The sequence below is a fragment of the Arabidopsis thaliana genome, chromosome 3, assembly GCF_000001735.4.
Source record: "Arabidopsis thaliana chromosome 3, partial sequence".
Taxonomy (NCBI): domain Eukaryota; kingdom Viridiplantae; phylum Streptophyta; class Magnoliopsida; order Brassicales; family Brassicaceae; genus Arabidopsis; species Arabidopsis thaliana.
In genome coordinates, this window is record NC_003074.8 from 9443043 (window position 1) to 9466337 (window position 23295).

General features: G+C 36.7%; 6 protein-coding genes and 1 pseudogene across 8 annotated transcripts; 2 read left to right on the forward strand and 5 right to left on the reverse strand.

The window, feature by feature from the left end:
* Window positions 1–1508: 1508 nt before the first annotated feature.
* Window positions 1509–3769, reverse strand: AT3G25826 (annotated as a pseudogene; the record flags this gene model as incomplete). The annotated part of the gene is made up of 1 exon: window positions 1509–3769.
* A 597-nt stretch (window positions 3770–4366) lies between these two features.
* On the forward strand, window positions 4367–7995 carry TPS-CIN (terpene synthase-like sequence-1,8-cineole). Its single transcript, NM_113485.5, has 7 exons — window positions 4367–4712; window positions 4838–5114; window positions 5211–5592; window positions 5686–5904; window positions 6370–6508; window positions 6581–6832; window positions 6951–7995. Exons 1-7 carry the CDS (start codon window positions 4503–4505, stop codon window positions 7272–7274), a joined length of 1803 nt encoding a protein of 600 aa, NP_189212.1. The 5' UTR covers window positions 4367–4502; the 3' UTR covers window positions 7275–7995.
* Window positions 7996–8818: 823 nt separating this feature from the next.
* Window positions 8819–14512, reverse strand: AT3G25840 (Protein kinase superfamily protein). 2 transcript variants are annotated; one of them, NM_113486.7, is made up of 15 exons: window positions 14048–14512; window positions 12790–13709; window positions 12508–12695; window positions 12042–12247; window positions 11824–11892; window positions 11559–11634; window positions 11306–11462; window positions 10914–11205; window positions 10724–10838; window positions 10477–10640; window positions 10228–10302; window positions 9740–10139; window positions 9451–9516; window positions 9093–9141; window positions 8819–8990 (listed from the first exon to the last, which is right to left on the reverse strand). In NM_113486.7, exons 1-12 carry the CDS (start codon window positions 14402–14404, stop codon window positions 9951–9953), a joined length of 2808 nt encoding a protein of 935 aa, NP_189213.2. In that variant the 5' UTR covers window positions 14405–14512; the 3' UTR covers window positions 8819–8990; window positions 9093–9141; window positions 9451–9516; window positions 9740–9950. The 2 variants fall into 2 exon arrangements, with proteins under 2 accessions (NP_189213.2, NP_001078208.1); NM_001084739.2 differs by lacking the exons at window positions 8819–8990; window positions 9093–9141; window positions 9451–9516 and adding an exon at window positions 13832–13887 and having other exon boundaries at window positions 9560–10139.
* A 623-nt stretch (window positions 14513–15135) lies between these two features.
* On the reverse strand, window positions 15136–15912 carry AT3G25850 (Cysteine/Histidine-rich C1 domain family protein; the record flags this gene model as incomplete). Its single annotated transcript, NM_113487.1, has 1 exon — window positions 15136–15912. The coding sequence occupies one exon, from the start codon at window positions 15910–15912 to the stop codon at window positions 15136–15138; it is 777 nt and encodes a 258-aa protein (NP_189214.1).
* A 456-nt stretch (window positions 15913–16368) lies between these two features.
* AT3G25855 (Copper transport protein family) lies at window positions 16369–17257 on the reverse strand. Its single transcript, NM_113488.2, has 3 exons — window positions 17214–17257; window positions 17044–17128; window positions 16369–16807 (listed from the first exon to the last, which is right to left on the reverse strand). The coding sequence occupies exons 1-3, from the start codon at window positions 17223–17225 to the stop codon at window positions 16566–16568; spliced, it is 339 nt and encodes a 112-aa protein (NP_566781.1). The 5' UTR covers window positions 17226–17257; the 3' UTR covers window positions 16369–16565.
* A 133-nt stretch (window positions 17258–17390) lies between these two features.
* Window positions 17391–19971, forward strand: LTA2 (2-oxoacid dehydrogenases acyltransferase family protein). The gene is made up of 6 exons (NM_113489.3): window positions 17391–18492; window positions 18577–18768; window positions 18891–18978; window positions 19066–19136; window positions 19219–19302; window positions 19439–19971. The coding sequence occupies exons 1-6, from the start codon at window positions 17590–17592 to the stop codon at window positions 19541–19543; spliced, it is 1443 nt and encodes a 480-aa protein (NP_189215.1). The 5' UTR covers window positions 17391–17589; the 3' UTR covers window positions 19544–19971.
* Window positions 19972–20262: 291 nt separating this feature from the next.
* AT3G25870 (uncharacterized protein) lies at window positions 20263–21634 on the reverse strand. Its single transcript, NM_113490.3, has one exon. The coding sequence runs from the start codon at window positions 21133–21135 to the stop codon at window positions 20623–20625; it is 513 nt and encodes a 170-aa protein (NP_566782.1). The 5' UTR covers window positions 21136–21634; the 3' UTR covers window positions 20263–20622.
* Window positions 21635–23295: the final 1661 nt, after the last annotated feature.

Consider the following 23295-nt stretch of genomic DNA (forward strand, 5'->3'; position numbering starts at 1 on the left):
ACAACACCAGTTTATTATATTTTGTGATATGTTGGATTTCCCAAACAAGTTCGGACCAAAAAAGATCAATTCAAAAACAACTATCGATGTCCAAACGTAAGCAACCATGGACTTGCATACGTACAATCTTATAGCCTAAGACTCACAATGTAAATCTATACATTTTTACATCTATTACGGGTTCATTTAGGTTTTACCTAATTTTAACTCTCAATCTACTGCCACTACAGTGAATCAACTACTGGCAGTAACTAAAGCTTTAATCAAGTCGGCTCATAGCAACAAACACAACTACAAACAAACAAACAAACCTGCAACGAGACATGTCTCATTTGAGCCTACAATGGGATATATCTATCAATAGACAGTAAATCCACACACACAAGAACTAATCAGAAGATATATGAGCTACTCATCTCAAAAGTTACACTTACATCACAAAAGTTCGTTTTCTTCCTCTATAAATCATTTATCCTACAAGATATACTTGCAAAGTGAATATCTGTGCAAGACAATTATGTTCCAAAAGGGAAAAAATCAAGAGTGAATATATGTGCAACGCAAATCCTTTCTAACCTTGACTCCCAAAAGAAAACTTTAGTGTTAATGAAAACCTAAAGGCAAGTTATCTGAACGACTATGAACAAAAAAGAACATCCACAGCAACACAGATTGGCCATAAAGCTCAAGATACTTACCAAATTTGCAGGAGGAGAGAGGAAAAGCCCTAAAATAGATAAAAATCATAATCAGTGAAACAAATTGGAAGGGGATAAGCATTTAAAGAAAAAAAGGAGGCCTAACCAGGAGAAGTGATAAATCTCAATACCTTGTATGTTTTCCTTGTGCAGCAGCTCTCTCTCCCCTCCAAGCAAAACCTCCGGAATCACAGTAATACCATTTATCAGATACTATAGAAACAAAAGAATTCACTAGTGGAAACTATAGAAAGAAAAACAAATGTAAAAGAATTACTATAAGGATGACTAACTATTTCAGGCAAAACTCAATCAATCACAAAAGAAACTATATATGCCCTAACGCAGATAAGAACCACGGACAAACTCTAAAACATACTAAAGTAGACAAATTCATCCAATTTTAAACAATAGACAAATAAAGATGCAAAAGGTTCACAGAAATTATCGTTTTGCTTTCACATAACTCCCAATAAACAACCATTGTACCTTCTCCTGTGTGCCATTAAAGCATTGAAAGATGTTAAGGAGTGTCTTTAAGCATTGGTCGATGTCCTGGAGAAAAACAACATCAGGCCCTTGAGAGACCAGAAGAGATAATAAAGCATCTCACTATCCACAAATGATATTCAGAGAGCTTCCATACAATTAAAGAAAAATTATTCAGAATGACCCTCTGCTTATTAAGATGAAAAGTTTAAAAACATAGACTTCTACAATGAGTAAAGTCGCAAATGATTACACAGCAGTATAAAGAAAGAAAGCGCCATTGTCTTACAATAGAGAACCAGTAAAGTCCCCTGAGAATCGTCGGTAATGAGAACTCCACCCATGTCGACATTGTAACCAAAGCGGGAGCCCTAAGTAGCGAACTGGAAGAGAGCCATACTCGAAAGGGAATTGTTGTAGGATCTCATCTCTCTGGTGCTCTTGTAAACCAGCCATATATAAGGTGGACTTTTGAAGACTTATCTTTAGCCCCGAGTGAATAGCAAAGTCTTCAAACACTTCTAAAGTATTCTCAATGGATTTTTTGTTTCCCTCAACAAACACCATTAAATCATCAGCAAAACAGAGGTGAGTTAAGTTTAACGTCTTACAATTCGGGTGGTAGTCTATTCTTTTATCACTTGCAGCCTTGTCTATTTTCTTGGACAAAACATTCATGCATATGACGAACAATAGGGACTAAGAGAGCAGCCCTGTCTGAATCCTCTCTCACTACCAAAATAGCCTGCGAGTTCACCGTTCACTTGTACCGAGAAAGACGCTGTAGAGATGCATACCTTTATCCAATTAATGTAGACTCCGGAAAATCTAGAGCTTGTAGAGTTGTGGTGAGAAACCCCCATTGGACTGAGTCAAAAGCTTTTGATATGTCAATTTTCATGGCACATCGAGGAGAAACTGTTTCCTTGTGGTAATCCTTTATAATCTCTGTTGCTAGGAGGAGATTTTTCATTAATAGTCTATCTTTCACAAAGGCAGATTGATTTGAAGAGATGAACTTGGGAAGAATGATTTTGAGTCTGTTTGCAAGAATCTTCGATATCACCTTATAGAGAACATTGCAGCATGATATCGGTCTATAGTCCTTCATCATCACAGCTTCTTTTCTCTTGGGTATCAAGGCCAAAATAGTGGAGTTTACTCCTTTGGGTAGGAAGCCTGTCTTAAAAAAAGATTGGATGGCTACCACAAAATCGTTTCCTACTATCGACCATGTCTCGTTAAAGAACTCACAAGTATATCCGTCAGGGCCTGGGGATTTATTTGAAGGCATTGAGAAGAGAACTTTCCGCACCTCCTCTGCAGTGACTTCTAGTGTGAGCTTGTCTTGTCATTCTCATCACATCTATAATCCAGTAGAGTTTCCAGTTCCTCCCGCGACCAATCCACGTAGTCTGGCGGTTTGAGCGTTAAAAAGTCTCTGAAGTATCGAACTGCCTCTGCTTTTATTTGCTGCTGATTTGATGCAATATGTCCATCATCACACTTAATCTCTCTAACATTGTTACGAACCTCCCGAATCTTTGCAGCATTGTAGAAAGTTTTATTATTTTGGTCTCCTATCTTCATCCAATGCAGTTTTGCTTTTTGCCTAAGGTAGCTTTCCTCAATACCCGACAGCCTTAACCACTTCTCATATGCGTCCGCTTCAGCTACCACTGCCTGTGAAGATGGCCTTGTCATAGTTTCTGCTTGCTTTTCACATAAAGTTTTATAGGCTTCTTTTGCTTTTTTTGAGATATCACCAAGTAACTGCTTCCCCATCTTTCTGAAATGTGGCTTCAGACCTTTTAATTTTTTTGATAAGCGGTGCATGGCTGAGGTAGAATGAAAGAGAGGCTGAGTTGTCTTCCAAAGCTCTTCTGTCTCACTTCTGAAATCCGAATACGAAATTAAAGCATTTATAAATTTAAAAGGCCTCTTGACTCGTTGTTCCTGCTCCATAATATAGAATCGACATCTTAGGTGATCTGAACAACCGCCTGATTCAAAGACGCTGTAGGACTGTTCATACTATTGCATCCATTGCTTGCTAATCAGTACCCTATCCAGCTTCTTACATATTACTCCTTCCTTTCTCTTGTTACACCATGTGTATCTCTGGCCTTGGTAGCTCATATCTGTTAATTCACAATGTCTGATTAAGTCTTGAAAATCTCTCATCCCTTGGAGAACGAATGGAGATGATTCATAGAGTGAATGGTCCTCTCCTTCTAATATCTCATTAAAGTCTCCACATATTAACCAAGCTTTGTTATAGAACAAAGGGGAATCATGATGATATTTAATATCACTCCACAAATCCTTTCTTTCTGCTGCAAAATTTGATGCATAAACAAACGACACAAAGAACTCTTCTTGTCTTCCTTCTAATAAGACAGAGCAAGTGATGAGTTGTGACGTCTTATATATTGGAGATACACGCACGTTATCTTCTATTATCTTTCAATAGTAATTTGATATAAATTAAGATAATGTGCAGTGAACGAGTGGCGATTGTTAAGCCAAGTGAACATTATATACTTTATTTTATACTTTCTCCAAGCTTCGAATGGAGAATTTATTTCCATACGACTAACTCTACCTAAAAGGGCCATGTTTGTTTGCCAACATAACACGACGATCACGAGATACACATAACATTTAGAATTTGGAGAAGATACATTTTGTTTGACTTCACTTTTTGTGCGAATGGCTGTTCTACCTGAAGGGGCCATTAGTATAATTTTTTTGTACATAATAACGTCACCAAATATAACACGAGAATCACGAGGTACACAAATCATTTAGGCTTGGACATTATCTAATCAAATAAGCTATGATATCAAATTTACATACATATAGTGGCCTCGTGGGTATAATTACACAAGGAGCTTTTGGAGAAAAAGAAGTGTGTGATTTAAATGACAATTATACAAATGTGTACAATTATCAGATCCAAAGTTCATGTTTTAAATCATCAAAAAAATAATAATTGATGAGTTAAATGATATTTTTTTCATTTAGATTTAGTTAGATTAGTTGTACGGTTGTACCATTATTTAATAATTTAAAAGTTGAAATGATTATAATGTATAAAAGTTGAAAATATTGTAACAGATATAGATTAAGCATTTTTGCGGTCAATATATTATAAAAGCTTTTTTAGCTATTAATTGAAAAATATTTTACACCCTTAGATCTTTTGATCTCCTAATTATATAAAATATTTTCTTCTACCGTTTGTCTATATAACCATATGTGTTGTCTAGTGCATGTATTCAGCCACGAATAAGAGAATAGTCTACTAAATCAATGGCAACTTTACGTATAAGTTCAGCTCTTATTTACCAAAATACCCTCACCCACCATTTTCGTCTTCGACGTCCTCACCGTTTCGTATGCAAGTCCATGACCAAAACGACGCCGGATACTACTCTTGTTGAACTCAGTCGACGCTCCGGAAACTATCAACCTTCACCGTGGAACCATTGTTATCTCCTCTCCATCGAGAATAAATATGCGGTAAAGTTTTGTACTATATTTTCATAATTTTTTATTGTTGCACCTAAGTTTCACTTTTATTTATGAATTCTTTTATTAACAAGTTGTTACTACGTGCATGTTTAAACATATGTATGTATATACAGAGTGAAACAGAAGTAATAACTAGAGATGTGTTGAAGAAAAAAGTGAAGAGCATGCTTGATGATGAGAAGAAGAGCCGTCTCGAGCAATTAGAGCTCATCGATGATCTGCAAAAACTTGGGGTTTCGTATCATTTTGAGATAGAAATAAATGATACTTTGACAGATCTTCATCTTAAAATGGGAAGAAATTGCTGGAAATGTGACAAGGAAGAAGATTTACATGCAACCTCACTCGAATTCCGACTTCTTAGACAACATGGTTTTGATGTCTCAGAAAGTTAGTATAATATAATGAAATTTTAAATTTCTATATATAATAAATTTTGTTGTGTGATCAATATCATATATTAACTGAAACAACCGTTTATTTCAGATATATTTGATGTGATCATCGACCAAATAGAAAGTAATACGTTCAAGACCAACAATATAAACGGTATCATTTCTTTGTACGAAGCGTCGTATCTTTCCACGAAATCGGATACTAAATTGCATAAAGTCATCAGACCTTTTGCAACAGAACAAATAAGAAAATTTGTTGATGATGAAGATACTAAAAACATTGAGGTACGAGAGAAGGCGTATCATGCCTTAGAAATGCCGTACCATTGGAGAATGAGAAGGCTAGACACGAGATGGTACATAGATGCATATGAGAAGAAACATGACATGAATCTTGTCTTGATCGAGTTTGCAAAAATTGATTTCAATATCGTACAAGCTGCTCATCAAGAAGATCTCAAATACGTTTCAAGGTAATACTATCAAAGAAATATAGATACTAGTCTTTCGTTGTTAATTATTGTATACATAATTCGTTCTAATCCTCTTTCGTTAATGATATGAAGATGGTGGAAGGATACATGTTTGACTAACCAACTTCCCTTTGTAAGAGATAGAATAGTCGAGAACTATTTTTGGACCGTTGGATTAATATACGAACCACAATTTGGATATATCCGACGGATCATGACTATAGTTAATGCCCTTGTTACAACCATTGACGACATCTACGATATCTATGGCACTCTTGAAGAACTAGAACTATTCACTTCCATGGTTGAAAAGTTAAGAAATATTCTACCTTTTTTTGGTCAATCAATTGGTTATTTTGCAGCTGTACCATGGTCTACCACTAGACCATTATTACAGAAATCTTCTACTTAAGCTTCTTCATTTTCTTGGTATATTATTATAAAATAATAACTGATCACACACACACACATATATATATATATATATATCAAATAATTTTTTGCTTTTCGTATTATTGCGGTTGTTAATGTAAAGATTTTTGATATATTCTACCTTTTATATCTTAAGTGTTCCTTACAAACTACAGAGACAATAATCTTGTTTTTGCTAAGGATGTAGACATTTCTTTACAAATGAAAAATTTATGATTTACAGAAAGTGAATCCTATGTTAATAATAATTATAAGAATTTTGATCACATATTTTCATGATTCGTTTTAATGTATATATTAACAATACATAGTATTGTCTAAGCAAATTTGTTTATGTATTTTCAGTTGGGATGTAAATCGTCTTGGTGAGCTTCCCGAGTATATGAGGTTGTGTTTTCTTATTTTATACAATGAAATCAATGGCATTGGATGTGATATACTCAAATATAAAAAGATTGACGTCATTCCTTACCTCAAGAAATCGGTAAGTTTATTTTTTTGTAGAAATTATTAATTCAAATATGTCATAGTTTAAATATTTGGTGTGTTTTTTTAGTGGGCAGATTTATGTAGAACATATCTAGTGGAAGCAAAGTGGTACAAAAGAGGATACAAACCAAGCTTGGAAGAATATATGCAAAATGCTTGGATTTCAATTTCTGCCCCAACAATATTGATCCACTTTTACTGCGTTTTCTCTGACCAAATCTCAGTTCAAAACTTAGAGACTTTGTCTCAACACCGACAACACATCGTCCGATGCTCAGCCACCGTTCTTCGTTTAGCTAACGACCTTGGAACTTCGCCAGTAAGTGATCTATCTTCTAACTTGATGTAATTCATGCATATATAGTATATGAGTAATTGAGTGAATGTTTTTCTTTTTTTTTTGGTAAAACATTGAGTGAATGTTTGTTAAAATGTAGACTGAATTGGCGAGAGGAGACGTTCTCAAATCGGTCCAATGTTACATGCATGAGACCGGAGCTTCAGAGGAAAGGGCACGTGATCACGTGCATCAGATGATTAGCGACATGTGGGACGACATGAACTCCGAAACAAAAACGGCATGCAATTCTTCGTCACGTTCTAGAGGTTTTAAGGAAGCTGCAATGAATCTGGCACGCATGTCGCAATGCATGTATCAATATGGTGATGGTCATGGATGCCCTGAAAAAGCCAAGACCATTGATCGTGTCCAATCCTTACTCGTTGATCCAATTCCATTAGATGTAAATCGTCTTGGTTGAAGTGTAAGGACTCTACTACATAAAATCATTTGTACAATGAAATCCTCAACCATAAAAAATGTTGACGTCAGCCCCTTTCTCAAGAAATCATTAAGTTAAATTTCATATTGATGTATAGATAGATTATGGTTTAAAATTTCTTTATGTTATTGTTCAGTATAAGCCCTTCTCTGGTACTGGGAAAAGCAGCGAACTAAGGTTTTGAACCCCCCCCCCCCCCCCGACCTCAGTTCTCCTGTGCCCTAGCTGAGACTTATTGCTTAGCAGTGATAACCTCCGCACTACGGCGCTCCAATGAACAAGAGTTCTCCGCCTTAGTATATTTAGAAGAGTGGTTTCATCTTAGTGGGCAGAGTTATGTCGAACATATCTAGTAGAAGAAAGGGGGTACAAAAGAGGGATGCAAACCAAGCTTGGAAGAATACACGCAAAATGCTTGGATTTCAATTGCTGACCCAACAATGTTAATTCACTTTGACTGTGCTTTCTCTGACCATGTCTCAATCCAAGTCTTGAAGTTTATCACAACACCGTCAACAAATCCTCCGTCTAGTTAATGACCTCGGAACTTCGCTAATAAATAACCAATCTTCTTACTTCTAGTAGTGTTGAGTTATAAAATCAATTTAAATAATCAACCTACTAACTTCTAGTTGTGAGTGTTTGATTAGGATGAATTGGCAAGAGACGTTCTAAAATCCAATGTTACATGCATGAGACCGGACTACTGGAGCATCACAGGAAAAGGCACGTAAGTACGTGCAGTAGATGATTAGCAACCCAAGGGACTAGGTGAACTACGATACAAAAACGGCATGCAACTTTCTACAAGTTTTGTGGAAGCTGCAATGGACCTGGCACGCATGTTGCAATGAATGTATCAACATGGCGATGGTCATGGCTGTCCCGACAAAGCCAAGACCGTTGATCATGTCCAATCCTTCCTCGTTGATCCAATACCATTATATTGATTTCACACTTTTATAGTAACAACACCAGTTTATTATATTTTGTGATATGTTGGATTTCCCAAACAAGTTCGGACCAAAAAAGATCAATTCAAAAACAACTATCGATGTCCAAACGTAAGCAACCATGGACTTGCATACGTACAATCTTATAGCCTAAGACTCACAATGTAAATCTATACATTTTTACATCTATTACGGGTTCATTTAGGTTTTACCTAATTTTAACTCTCAATCTACTGCCACTACAGTGAATCAACTACTGGCAGTAACTAAAGCTTTAATCAAGTCGGCTCATAGCAACAAACACAACTACAAACAAACAAACAAACCTGCAACGAGACATGTCTCATTTGAGCCTACAATGGGATATATCTATCAATAGACAGTAAATCCACACACACAAGAACTAATCAGAAGATATATGAGCTACTCATCTCAAAAGTTACACTTACATCACAAAAGTTCGTTTTCTTCCTCTATAAATCATTTATCCTACAAGATATACTTGCAAAGTGAATATCTGTGCAAGACAATTATGTTCCAAAAGGGAAAAAATCAAGAGTGAATATATGTGCAACGCAAATCCTTTCTAACCTTGACTCCCAAAAGAAAACTTTAGTGTTAATGAAAACCTAAAGGCAAGTTATCTGAACGACTATGAACAAAAAAGAACATCCACAGCAACACAGATTGGCCATAAAGCTCAAGATACTTACCAAATTTGCAGGAGGAGAGAGGAAAAGCCCTAAAATAGATAAAAATCATAATCAGTGAAACAAATTGGAAGGGGATAAGCATTTAAAGAAAAAAAGGAGGCCTAACCAGGAGAAGTGATAAATCTCAATACCTTGTATGTTTTCCTTGTGCAGCAGCTCTCTCTCCCCTCCAAGCAAAACCTCCGGAATCACAGTAATACCATTTATCAGATACTATAGAAACAAAAGAATTCACTAGTGGAAACTATAGAAAGAAAAACAAATGTAAAAGAATTACTATAAGGATGACTAACTATTTCAGGCAAAACTCAATCAATCACAAAAGAAACTATATATGCCCTAACGCAGATAAGAACCACGGACAAACTCTAAAACATACTAAAGTAGACAAATTCATCCAATTTTAAACAATAGACAAATAAAGATGCAAAAGGTTCACAGAAATTATCGTTTTGCTTTCACATAACTCCCAATAAACAACCATTGTACCTTCTCCTGTGTGCCATTAAAGCATTGAAAGATGTTAAGGAGTGTCTTTAAGCATTGGTCGATGTCCTGGAGAAAAACAACATCAGGCCCTTGAGAGACCAGAAGAGATAATAAAGCATCTCACTATCCACAAATGATATTCAGAGAGCTTCCATACAATTAAAGAAAAATTATTCAGAATGACCCTCTGCTTATTAAGATGAAAAGTTTAAAAACATAGACTTCTACAATGAGTAAAGTCGCAAATGATTACACAGCAGTATAAAGAAAGAAAGCGCCATTGTCTTACAATAGAGAACCAGTAAAGTCCCCTGAGAATCGTCGGTAATGAGAACTCCACCCATGTCGACATTGTAACCAAAGCTCTCTCAGGCAGCAGAGGGAAGGTAGAGAAAATTCAAAGATTAGATCCTTCAATGGTAATTAAGATATTTAATGTACAGATATCTAGGACAACAGCATTTCCTGATACAACAGAGAGGGAAAATGGCAATGTGGTTTCACTTGCCAGTGATGAATGGGTGAGCTAATGCCTGTGACACAGTCAGTCTCCTCTCGGGATCAAGGATGAACATTTTGTCCAAGAGATCCCTGAAATGAGCTAAGATCTTGGGATCCTCACCAGGGTAACCTTTAATGATGGAACCAAAATCTTTCGGCTTCACGTTTACGATCATTCTTTTTATCAGCTGAAAAGGAAAAGTAACTAATTTACTCACCATCAATTGGTTTTCAAACTACGAAGTGCCTGAGAAATAGACGGACTAGTTTTTTTACCTTTCCACTAACGGTGTCTTCCTCTGTAGCATAAAAGTTCAAGTCATGATCAAAGTGCTGATCAATAAATGCTCCCTGTTAAACCAAATAACAGAAACATTAGAACATGCATTAAAAACTGCTTCTCTTAAACATACAACTATATCTCCACCATACATATGGATTTGCCTAAGGAAAGTTATCATTTGGAAGACATTTTGATCAGTGATCAGGTGACATTCACAACACCCAATCTAGTTTAATGCTAACCTTGCGAAGCATCTTTTTAGGGAAGGGACCTTTCAGTTCCATATGAAGGCGTAACATATCATTGTTTGTGGCGCCAGGGAAAAGAACTTTTCCACTATAAAGCTCATACAGACAGCAGCCAACAGACCATATATCCAACGGATGGTCATAGGTGAGCCCCAGAACTGCAATGGAAAGAATAGAAGCTTCAGTCACATATTCTTCACCAATGAAAAGTCCTCTTTACAACCCAAAATATGATACTTACTAATTTCAGGGGATCTGTAAAAGCGACTAACAAGATACGGTGTAACTTCGTTTTTGCCTGCAAACATTGCATTACCAAAATCACAAAGCTTTAAGACATTTTTCCCCTCATTGACCTGGACAATCAAAGACCCAACAGTTAGAAAGCTATTGAATTAAGTAGGAGAAAACCAATGAAAAGTGTGACTGACCAGCATGTTGTCAGGTTTTATATCGCAGTGAAGTACCCCACAATTCTTCAGATGTTTAAGAGCAATGAATAGCTGCTTTGAATAAGCCCTAACAGCAGAGAGTTGGAGACCAATGTTGCGACCAAACTTCTTCAAGACCTCACGAAGATTCAAATGGAGCGACTCAAACACCAAGCAAAGGTGATTACGGTACTTAAAGCTTGAAAGAAATCGAACACAGTGGCGCCTGTCTTCTCGGTCAGCGCCTGCCAGCTTCTTCAATATTTGAACCTCAATCTTTCCAGCTTTATGCCTAAACAAAATGTGATTCAGTAATCAGATACAAAAGCATAAAGATGATAAAACATATGAATTCGAAAAATTAGTTGGGGCCTAGAGAATGCACCACCTACATCGTCTCATTGTTACGGATAATTTTTATTGCCACCTCTTCAGGTTCAGCTGGTCCAGCTTTCAAGTCTTTAGCACGAACCACAGTAGAGAAGACACCTTTTCCATGAGTAGCAATGACTTCATATCTACCATCAAGTAACTCGCCAAACTGATAGCCTAAAAGGAGAGGAGACTCAATCTTTACAACGAAAAAATAAAACGTAAAAGTGCGTTCACCATTCATGATTGAAATGTAGAGAGAAACACACTTACTATAATAACCCTCTGCATCATCCCAATTATCATGAAGCCCGCTCCTCACCATGGGAACACCATCACCTTTCCCTCCCTAAAAGAAGTGGGTTTAATATAAGAGAAAAGAAAATATTAAAAACCCTCACAAAATTTTCCTCAAACACTAAAGAAAAAGGGTTTCATGATGATCAAAACAGTAAACTTAAGATGACAACATCAGAAGGTTAGTAAACAGTACAAATACACGGTTAGACGATATGAAGTAGTTAAGTTAAATACATACCACTTTTCGGATACCAGCCGGGGACTCTCCAAAGATATCATCATGAAACATGTCAGCTGACCTTTCACTCTGGACATATAAAAGTGTATAAGAATATAAGATCATCATCACATATATTTATATATACCGATAGTATAAACCTAAAACCAAGAATTACTCACAACCACACATGATCACCAATACCAAAGAAACAATCAAGGTTTCCTTTGCTAACGCACCTTCGGGCTACCTTCACCAAGCCCCGCTTGAGCTTGATTCTTCTCTGAGTCTGAAATTCCAGACATAGTAGGTGGCCCACCGGCTATTAATGGTGCCTTGGCAGCGACAGTATCAAAGTCCAAGTTAGTTTTGGCCTGGCCTACATTAGCTGCTATGACAACTGCAGGAGAAGTCGACACTGGAGCACCAGTTTCTGGAACAATATCTGCCACAAAAACAGAAGAATCACTGGGAATGCCTCAATGCTAAACATCTCAAAACAAGTTTTTACATTTGAACGTGGGAGAGTATTGTATGGACAAAGACATTGTCTGTGAGATCAACCAGTGAAATCTAATGAAAACAAGTTACAGCTTTTTGTTAAAGAGCCATTCACATATACCACGAGTAGAAAGGTGAAAACCTCATATTTGAAGAAATCAGAGTCGTGAAATATGGTGATCACAATAAAGACTGAACGAATACCTTTCCCATTATCCTGAGTTAAAAGTTCATTTTGCTGCTCGGGCTTCCTCTTATGTTTCTCCAGTATGGCTTCCATTCGCTTCCTGCTCTCTTCCTTGATTCTATTTAGTAATTCTTCTTCTTCTTCCTCAGGAGATTTCCATGTAAGTCCTTCGTCATTATCATCTTGACCATCCTCATTTCGGGACCTGACCGCAAAATAGTTACGAGCCACACAAGATACCCAAAAGATTTCTGATCTACAACAAAACATTAACAAGGATGAGGTTATTGAAAAATTACCTTTCATCATTGGCCCACGTTTCTTCTAACTTATCACCCTTAGAATTATGGGCCTTCAAAGAATTTGGCTTTCTCATTTCTAGGTCATCTACCGCATCATATCTTGTGTTTCTAGACTGTTTGTGCCTCATCTCACCGTAGTCCACATCACTACTTATGTACTTCTCCCTATCTTTCTGGGTTTCTCTTCCTCTCTCCCAATCTTTTTCACCCTCCCTTTCCTTTTCTCTCTTCCTCTCTCTGCTGTTATACCTGGTTCTATCTCTACTCCTACCTCTCTCATTGGCTCTATCCCGTAAATAATCTCCTTCCCTCTCCTTTCTCCTATCCCTATCAATGCTGCGCTCTCGTTCCTTCTCTTTTCGTCTTTCACGGTCAGACTCTATCTCCCTTCTCTTCTCTCGTTCTCTTTCCCTCCTCCGATCACTATCTTTATCTCTCCGCTTACTTCCTTCCGAATCCCTATCTCTTATGCTTCCCTCCCTGTCCATATCTCTCTCCTTACTTCTATCTCTTTCCAAGACTTCTCGACTATATTGCCTGTCATTTTCCTCATATCGCCCACGTCGATGATATCTTTCCTCAGTCCTAACTGAGTCAACTCTGTCATGATGATAATCCCTACTAGAATCATGATGTCTTCCTCTGTCCGAAAACTCATCCTCCGCAAACCTTGACCTAGAAGTTTCTCTCTCCCGATCATGTGACTTAGATCTACTCCGGGCACGGCCTTCGTTAGACTGCCTGCTGTTTGACGGAGAAAACGAACTTCTGCCATTATCATAACTTAATTTACTAACTCTCTCTGAAGGACCTCCAGCTTCTTTATCCCACCTCTTATCCTCCCTTTCAGATTCACGAGTTAGAACACCATTAGAACTCTTTTCTTCTCCTTGACGCCCTTTTTCCCCAAGTGGAGGCTGAAAGCATCGCAAAAGATATTCAGAATACTTACCAGAAGAGAAATACATGACACTAAAAACGCAAGAACATACAATTAAAAAAAAGGGAAAAAGAACATCTACATAAAACCAGTTCTTACAAATCAAGCGAAAGCCATCAGTCTCCATTGAACGCCTAGTGCAACACTCAGGTTATCTAAAGAAAACTCTCAAAAGACCAAAGCTTTATCATTAATTCAGGCGTAAATGCTGTTTGTAATATGAAAAAATCAATCAAACCCAAATCCACCCCTCTGATCCCACAATCCAAACAGAATTTAGGAAGAAAAAGACGTATTAGAGGGATTAGAACAGACCAGATTATTATCTTCAAATTTGATTTCGCCTGATTCGCCGTCGGAATCTGCCGTCTTCATCAAAACATCACCAATCCCATCTTCTTCTAAAATCTCTCCTTCCTCCACATCCTCCTCCTCACAGCCGTTACTAACAACAATTGGAGCCGCCGGAGTAACATCCAATATCTCTGTCTCATCGCCGGCGGATGGAATTTCATTTTCGCGCTTCTTATCTCGGTGATGGCGATGCCTGTGGTGATGATGCTTGTGATGACGATGCTTGTGTCGTTTCGATGCTTTTTCAGTGTCATCGGACGACGAAGATGAACGGTGATGCTTGCGGTGGTGAGATTCGATCTGCTTATCGTTCGCCATCAGAGAGTATCGTCGTAATCGAAATTAGGGTTAAGGCTCAAGAAATTTTGGTATAGAATCGCGACCAGAATTGCTTGTAACATCTTTTTAAAGGGATTTTATGTAAATAAGGCAAACGTGGCATATGTGTATTATTTTATTTAAGGCAACAAAATTGAATTAGATCATAGAGGTTGATCATTATTATTTCTTTAACAAATGATTAAAACATTTTTACATATATAGATAAAAAAGGTTTTGTGAAATTGGTATAAAAAACAATTTTGAGATATGACTCCATATTACTAGTGTTAAATTTGATATGCCATATTTTAAAATTTAAATCTTGAAACTCCTACATAGAAAATCAGGAAGAAATATATATTTTTGGTATGGTAGAAATCAGGAAGACATTTATATACAATTTTTTCAATAAATTAATTTTCTTTTGTAATTGTAATAATTTATTTCAAAATCTTTTAAAAATGAGTTTGGCCCCTTTAATCATGTGTTAGGCTAATGTGGTCATGTTCCATTAACTCTAGAATTACTAATGACGAGTCATAGACAAAATTTTAGACTTCAGGGTTCTTCGTTTGGTCAAGAGTCAAACATTATGTATACAAAAAGAATGGATCATTGTTGGACACAATCGTTGCACCACATTGTCAGTTTGTCACTAACAGAATCCGCATCAAGCTTTAAAATGAATTTCTCATAACATACACGCCAATATTTATTTTTCATTAGTTTTATGGTTCTTCGATTTCTTCTTCAGAACTATCATCTTCAATTTCCTTTTCGGAATCATCTTCGAGTTCATCTTCAAGCTCTTCTTTGGGTTCAGCTTCGAATTCTTTTCCATCCCACACGTCATCTTTCATCGCACATTTTAAATGAAATGCAAGACTAGGACAACGCAAGCATGTAAAAGCTCCATGGGAGCAACTAATCTTTTGTCGGCAGATTCCACATTTCCAATCTCCGAGACCAAGATGAAAAATGCGAGAAATGCGATGATCATGGCAGTTGATGCTTATAACTCGTGGTAGATATATACAATCCTTGTGGAACATCAAATTACATTCAAGACATACATAAGGATTACGCTTACCTTCTACGCTACATGCATTACAAGTAAATGTGACCACTCTCGGCAAAAGAGTAAGCATATGCATATGGTTTTTTGGGTGATAAATACTTGATGGTGGTGGATCTTTAAGACATTTGAGATCCATGTTGATGTTGCATATCAAACAATGAAAAAAATCATCAAGAAGATAATCTCTACAAAAATGACAATGGTCACCTGCATAGCCCAATGCCTCGAGTGTGTAGATTTTGAGAGAATGTTTGCATGGAGATGGATGCAGAAGTGAGCGCTTGATGCATTCCTTATGCCCCCAAAAATAGCACTTATCGCAGAAATAGCCAAAACCACCTTTCTTTTTGCACAAAATGCAAGAAAATCTGTCCAATTTCTCATATGCTAAAGGATGATCGTGAAAAGGAAACTTCTTTTCGGTCATGGTGAGTGTGTGGGGATTGGGTGAATCTAGAAAGCATAAATTTCAATCAAAAAAAGAAAAGAAAAGAAAGAAGAAAGCTTCACTTGAATATTTCTCTTGTAAGGCCTCTTCATTAGTGATCCTCATTGTCATTGATAGTCGTAGGCATTTTTGTTGTTCACTTGTGTTGTTGAAGTCTTCCCCTCCATTTAAAAATATGAGTAAAATTGGGCTGTTATTTTAGTTGTGGTAACCAACTCACATTTAGAATTTCAGAAAGCTAAGATTTCAATAATGATGTGTATTGTAAAAGGTTTATATACTCGGCTCTCCCAAATGTTCTAAACAATAGTTTGGGTTTCGTTTTTCCCAATTACCAAACAAAATTTTAGATATATGTCCATTTCGGAACGAGACCTTGTCTTTACCGTATTCGTCTCGGGTTTCTAGTCCCATATCCGCTCGTATAATTAATTGTTTTGAGACAATGTAATGCATTGAATATATATCAACTTTTATATATACTAGGTGATCATCCGCACTGCGCTACAGAGTTTTCTATATATTTGTACATACAAACAAACGTGTTGGTCATTATATGCCATTGTTTCTTCTAATAGTTCTCACAAATGTTTAGGCATTGGAGGATAGAAGAACAAACGAATTAGAGATATCTAACACAACAATGGTGTGGTCATCTGATCAGGTTGATTAGAATATTCATGTGGCTGTTCATACGGTAGCTCGTGCTCGCTTCCTTCTTCTCCTCCATGGCCATTGGTGAGATCTTCAACTTCGAGAATCTCAACCCTCCGTTTCATCTTCCTTTGCAGTTTTAATGCAACATCGGATGGTCGAAACCGTCCGCAAAGGATTACTTGACGTTCCTTTTTGTTGATCATGTGTGTATCAACTTCTTCATAAAAAAGTATCCAAAACATGTGTTAGTATTGAATTTTCTATAAATCCACCACGACTAAACCTACATAAAATGGTGCATATAGTAACATCGATAAAATTTAACGATGTCTTTCTAAAATTTTCAGATTTTCCACTCAAAAAATCCTCCTTGAACTTTAAATCTTATTTTCATAACATCCTTCTTTGCTCATTTCATCCACATATTATTTTATATAACCAATATAAACCAACCTTTCATATTGATGATAATCCTCCTAGCTTTTCTACAACAAGCATTGCAATCCAAGTTAATCCTCATCACAACACAACATTGCTTCTGCATTTCACCACCCCAAAAAAAAAAAAAATTATCACAAATCCAAGAAAATTATTGTTCAAACAAATAAAAGAAAACACAAAACCTTTTCCGACATGAGACGAAAGAGCAATATTGTATGATATGTTTTTGGTTAAGAAAACAAAAGTATACTTATAAATTAAGATTTTGGAATCTGATTCTCTAACTTAGGTAGAGCAGAGAAGATATATAAGAAAACTGGTTTTGTTATGTTACCTAATATCCATTGAGAAGCATCTAAATTTTCTTTGTTTCTAGATGGTTTAACCTAAACCGAAGTTTCAGATAAATTAATCCGGTTTAATTATATATCCGGTTATTAAACTGGTAACTGATACAAATGTAGGCGAAGACGCTCAACGAACTTCAACCTCGTCTTCTCCGTCCACTTCACTCTCTCTAAACTCTCTCTCAGATCTCTCTCTCTCTGTGATTCAACAATGGCGGTTTCTTCTTCTTCGTTTCTATCGACAGCTTCACTAACCAATTCCAAATCCAACATTTCATTCGCTTCCTCAGTATCCCCATCCCTCCGCAGCGTCGTTTTCCGCTCCACGACTCCGGCGACTTCTCACCGTCGTTCAATGACGGTCCGATCTAAGATTCGTGAAATTTTCATGCCGGCGTTATCATCAACCATGACGGAAGGCAAAATCGTGTCATGGATCAAAACAGAAGGCGAGAAACTCGCCAAGGGAGAGAGTGTTGTGGTTGTTGAATCTGATAAAGCCGATATGGATGTAGAAACGTTTTACGATGGTTATCTTGCTGCGATTGTCGTCGGAGAAGGTGAAACAGCTCCGGTTGGTGCTGCGATTGGATTGTTAGCTGAGACTGAAGCTGAGATCGAAGAAGCTAAGAGTAAAGCCGCTTCGAAATCTTCTTCTTCTGTGGCTGAGGCTGTCGTTCCATCTCCTCCTCCGGTTACTTCTTCTCCTGCTCCGGCGATTGCTCAACCGGCTCCGGTGACGGCAGTATCAGATGGTCCGAGGAAGACTGTTGCGACGCCGTATGCTAAGAAGCTTGCTAAACAACACAAGGTTGATATTGAATCCGTTGCTGGAACTGGACCATTCGGTAGGATTACGGCTTCTGATGTGGAGACGGCGGCTGGAATTGCTCCGTCCAAATCCTCCATCGCACCACCGCCTCCTCCTCCACCTCCGGTGACGGCTAAAGCAACCACCACTAATTTGCCTCCTCTGTTACCTGATTCAAGCATTGTTCCTTTCACAGCAATGCAATCTGCAGTATCTAAGAACATGATTGAGAGTCTCTCTGTTCCTACATTCCGTGTTGGTTATCCTGTGAACACTGACGCTCTTGATGCACTTTACGAGAAGGTGAAATTGAATTGAATGAAACAGATGAAGCTGATGTTGTATTGAATGATGAAGCTGATGTTAAATCACTGCTTTTGTTTACAGGTGAAGCCAAAGGGTGTAACAATGACAGCTTTATTAGCTAAAGCTGCAGGGATGGCCTTGGCTCAGCATCCTGTGGTGAACGCTAGCTGCAAAGACGGGAAGAGTTTTAGTTACAATAGTAGCATTAACATTGCAGTGGCGGTTGCTATCAATGGTGGCCTGATTACGCCTGTTCTACAAGATGCAGATAAGGTAAGCATAAGCAATAAAGTTGTAGAAAATAGCTAGCGTGTGAGTGAATTAACACACACACTTGGTATTATTAGGCTGGTTTCTTTAACTGAATGTGTGAGTCGTGTTGGTTGTTTTGATAGTTGGATTTGTACTTGTTATCTCAAAAATGGAAAGAGCTGGTGGGGAAAGCTAGAAGCAAGCAACTTCAACCCCATGAATACAACTCTGGTACTATTCTTAACGAATTGTTTAGATGACAAACATGTGAAGTGTGTTTAAGGATTTTGATTTAAGGGATATATCTATGGAATGCAGGAACTTTTACTTTATCGAATCTCGGTATGTTTGGAGTGGATAGATTTGACGCTATTCTTCCGCCAGGACAGGTATATGAAAGAAACTTTCATTGCCTCTTCTATGAATAGTGATTACAAGGAATTTACTTAATTGTTATACTCAAATCTCTAGGGTGCTATTATGGCTGTTGGAGCGTCAAAGCCAACTGTAGTTGCTGATAAGGATGGATTCTTCAGTGTAAAAAACACAATGCTGGTAAGTTTTATTTTGACTTAATAAACTTCCTGATGGGTTTGGTGAATCACTTCGACTTAGAAAGTTTAAAATACGATTAGCTATAGCTTTTGGCTATGCTAACAGTAACATTGTCGCTTTGTTGTTATGTTGGCAGGTGAATGTGACTGCAGATCATCGCATTGTGTATGGAGCTGACTTGGCTGCTTTTCTCCAAACCTTTGCAAAGATCATTGAGAATCCAGATAGTTTGACCTTATAAGACGCCAAGCGAAGACGAGAAGTCAAAAACAGTTTCCAAAATTCCTGAGCCAAATTTTTCCCAAGTAAATTTTTTAATCTTCATTGTTCTTGGTCTTGCTCTACTTCTTTTGCATCTTTTTCTTCACTTGTGTTGTATCTGTATTTTTGTTTTCAAGAATCATCATTTTGGGTTTTAAACAAATAATTTCCTATCCAGAATCAGCCCACCGGCCTTAAGAAAAGAGAGTTACTAGACACGGCCTATTATCTGAGGGCATATCTGTTGTGTCTGTATTTTTTTTGGGCACGGCCTTAAAGATTGTGCCCAAGCCAAGCAATCTATTGCTTAGATCTCAATTTACTTAGTAGAACGAACATTATTTGGATTTGAAAATTAGACATATATCAATTAGGGCTGAAATCCAACATACCACAAGCCCAATTCTTGTAAAGAACTAAAGAAGGACTAATCAGAGATTGAATTACCATTGTTGTTTCAAAACTCAACTTGTTTGGGTGAATATCCCTTTTTCATTTCGTGTTTTAAATTTTTACTAACCATTTTATTATTTATTTTGTTGTATACAATATGATTTAAATCATGTTTAAATTTTTTTTTTTTAACATCAATCATGTTTAAATTTATTGTATTTTTGGAAAGGAATAAGTTAGCAAAAACTTTTAGTAAATATATATATATGGATTGCAATGGTGGAAGTCTAGAACCTTTTTGTAATCAACAATAATTTCAGATTCTGATATGAAAATCTTTTTAATAATTCTGATCTCTGGAATACCGAATACATCCATGATCATATAAGATTGTAACATTAACACAAAAGCTAACGAAATGATAAAGGCGATTAAAGATTAACAGTTCCTGAAGAGAAAAAAGTTCTTACAAACTAATCTAAACCACTTACTCCTACTAAAAACATTTTGATTTTTCTAATCCTAATAACTTAACAAAATATATAGATCCTAATACCTATTATCCAATAATAGAGGGAAAAAAAAGAAAAAAGAAAAAGCGAGGCAAAACGCTTAACAAAACGTCACCGTTCGTAGCCCGCTTTTTTAAAAAGGTCCGGTATGTTGTTACTCCGCCGGTAAAAACTCCGGCCGCCATGAAAACAAATCGCCGGAATCTAAACACCCATCGAAATATTCGAAAAGCCCATCATCACCAAGATCGCAAGGTCCGAACTCCGTAACATGATCCTCAAACCCACATAACTCTCCAACCTCTGATGAATCCGACGAGGCTCGTACCAATTCCGTCACCGTTTCCTCACACGACGGAGGAAGAAGCGTTTGCGGTGGCGTAAGCGGCGGTGGCAAACCCAGCTCGTCATCAGAAGCTTCGAAAAGGTATCCAAGATCCGGCTGAGTTTCACCGGAGCTTAGCGCCGCCGTCGTTGTCGATAACTCATTCTCGAAACTCTTCATCACCGAGTCAAGATCTTGACTCACTGGGTCAAGCCCCGAGTCATCGAACAAATCATCTCTTAACCGCTTCACGTCCGGCGAGTCGAGGTCTAACCCGTCTCTGACTCGTTTATTCCCGACAGAGTCAGTCCGAGTTAGCCTCTCCTCCAATAAATCCTCCATAGCTGAACCGGTGGTACGGGTTATCGCTTTGGTTAAGATGGTACGGTTTTAATGAGTGGCAATACTGTAATTAAGCGTGAGATATGGGTACAGAATCGGAAGAAGGGGAAACACGAGATTTTATAGTGGAGAGAAGATATAAAGAGAAGCAGATATAAAAGTCGGTAACGAAAGAGAAAGCGAGTGATTTCAGACGCAGACTTTGGCGCGTGTATAACGAATAGTTTGGGCATCACAGATCTTTCACTTTTTTTTTTCCTAGTTCTTTTTTTTTCTGGTTTTTATTTTTATTTGGTTTTATATTTTTTGGGATTTCAAATGTCGTTTTCTAATTTCTGAACGTTATTATTAATTGGTTTAAAATTCGGTACGTACGTTGCAGGACACATGCTCGGTCAGTTAGGTTTTTTGTGTTCATCAAAAAAGTTGTATAATTAAAAACAAAAGTGTTGTATAATTAGAGAGTACAAGACGTTACGTTGTTGTTGCCTTACCCAAAAAAAAAAAAAAAAAGACGTTACTTTAAAATCCAAATTACAGCATTTAAAATCATTACCAAACACATCTAAATGGTTTTGTTTTTGTTTTGTTTTAAATCAAGCCGACAACAAATAAGTGAAATATACATAACCAAAAATATGTATTAAAAAAAAAGAGAGTAGAAGACGTTACATTGTTATTTGTAACAATATTACAAGGCATATAAGGAAGAAAGAATAAAAAGAAGGAAACGTTACGATAATAGAAATCTTGAGGATGAGTGAAAACAAAGAACATGTAGAATTTTGTACAACACATCACGTGAGTACATAAAGCAAAATCAAGTACACAAAACTTCCCACCATAAATTACGCCGGCCCACCATTCTTAAGTATCATTGCCAAATCTAATTGATTATAGAACAAATGTTATTTATTTCGATTAAAGACAGATTTTATAATTCCCTAGCACTAAAGGTTTTTCTATTGAGACATCATGTTATTTTATCTTTCTTTTTTTGTTAAATGGAAAATTTATTTAATCTGGAAAAAATAAATACGTATCTGATAGTGAAAAGGTACGTATAGCTAATCATAACTGGGACTTGGGACTGTCGAGCAAAGTGATCAGTTAGCCATATGAAAAATGAGTATTCAGATGTTGCATTGGTGAACTAGACATTCTTATACCAATCTTTATGTGGTTGAGCTATGAGAACCATGGATGGAGAAGCTATATATGTACATGTAAAAATCAACAAAAAAAAAAAAAACTCGTGGAAATTATTAATGAGACCGGGACCATGCGTGAAGAAACTATACATAGAAGCTATGTACAATTCTGACTTTATTTAAATTCTTACCGCAATTTCTTTCTTTACATGTCTATCAATTTGTGGATTGTACATAACACGAAAATATGAAATTAATAGATAAGTCTGCGTTTTTATTTATCAATTATATTATTGGTTAGGCAGGCGGTAGAAGCTAAGTTAGCTAACTATAGTCTTTAAATATATGCGAAAAGTTATGTGGTTAAAATATCAGAAATTCGAACAATAAAAATACAAAATTAGTTAGGTGTTCTTAAACAAGTTAAAGACTAATAAATCATTTGAAATGTGAATTTTCGTCAAATTGGTATTGAATGGAGATTTTGTTAGAAATGGGAAGAAACAAAAACAAAAAAATGGTATAGTTCTGATAGAACGAGTTTTGTAATGTTCTAATTAAAGAATTGAGAGGCGATTCTGGTGCGCATCGCTTTCACGTCCTCTCGTCTTCACTTAGCGCCACGACGAAGCTTAAAGTTGTAGGTAGATCCCCATTAAAACTCGCAATTCCTAAAACAATTAATTTGATTAAATACTGTAGATTTGTCCCATAGCCAAAAAATTTGACGTACGACCTCACAATCTACAGAGTAATTTCATTAAAAATTTTATACACTTATAATTAATATTTCCCAAAAATGTTCGCAACAATTAATTATCTTCGTTCAAATCTTTTTTTTTTCTTTCTTTTTGCTTCATTTTCGAACTCGTTTTCTTATCTTTGAATTTTAAATAGTACTACATGTCGTGGTTCGAACAATATATATATTTTTTTTTGTCGTAAATTTATATCTTTATAAAGATTTTCATATTTTTCGAGAACGAAATTTCCGGCCGACAGCGTGAGG

Bases quoted from the DNA above. Each gene is read 5' to 3' on its own strand.
- TPS-CIN (NM_113485.5), top strand. From the start codon at position 4,503: ATGGCAACTTTACGTATAAGTTCAGCTCTTATTTACCAAAATACCCTC. The intron at 6,509-6,580 runs GTAAGTTTATTT...GTGTTTTTTTAG, and splicing joins TTCCTTACCTCAAGAAATCG to TGGGCAGATTTATGTAGAAC. The intron at 6,833-6,950 runs GTAAGTGATCTA...GTTAAAATGTAG, and splicing joins ACGACCTTGGAACTTCGCCA to ACTGAATTGGCGAGAGGAGA.
- AT3G25870 (NM_113490.3), bottom strand. From the start codon at position 21,135: ATGGAGGATTTATTGGAGGAGAGGCTAACTCGGACTGACTCTGTCGGG.
- AT3G25855 (NM_113488.2), bottom strand. The intron at 16,808-17,043 runs GTTGGTTTATAT...TTTTTTATGAAG, and splicing joins GATTATCATCAATATGAAAG to AAGTTGATACACACATGATC.
- LTA2 (NM_113489.3), top strand. From the start codon at position 17,590: ATGGCGGTTTCTTCTTCTTCGTTTCTATCGACAGCTTCACTAACCAAT. The intron at 18,769-18,890 runs GTAAGCATAAGC...TTGTTTTGATAG, and splicing joins TTCTACAAGATGCAGATAAG to TTGGATTTGTACTTGTTATC. The intron at 19,303-19,438 runs GTAAGTTTTATT...TTATGTTGGCAG, and splicing joins GTGTAAAAAACACAATGCTG to GTGAATGTGACTGCAGATCA.
- AT3G25840 (NM_113486.7), bottom strand. From the start codon at position 14,404: ATGGCGAACGATAAGCAGATCGAATCTCACCACCGCAAGCATCACCGT. The intron at 10,839-10,913 runs GTCAGTCACACT...TTGATTGTCCAG, and splicing joins TAAAACCTGACAACATGCTG to GTCAATGAGGGGAAAAATGT. The intron at 10,641-10,723 runs GTAAGTATCATA...TTTCCATTGCAG, and splicing joins TTACAGATCCCCTGAAATTA to TTCTGGGGCTCACCTATGAC.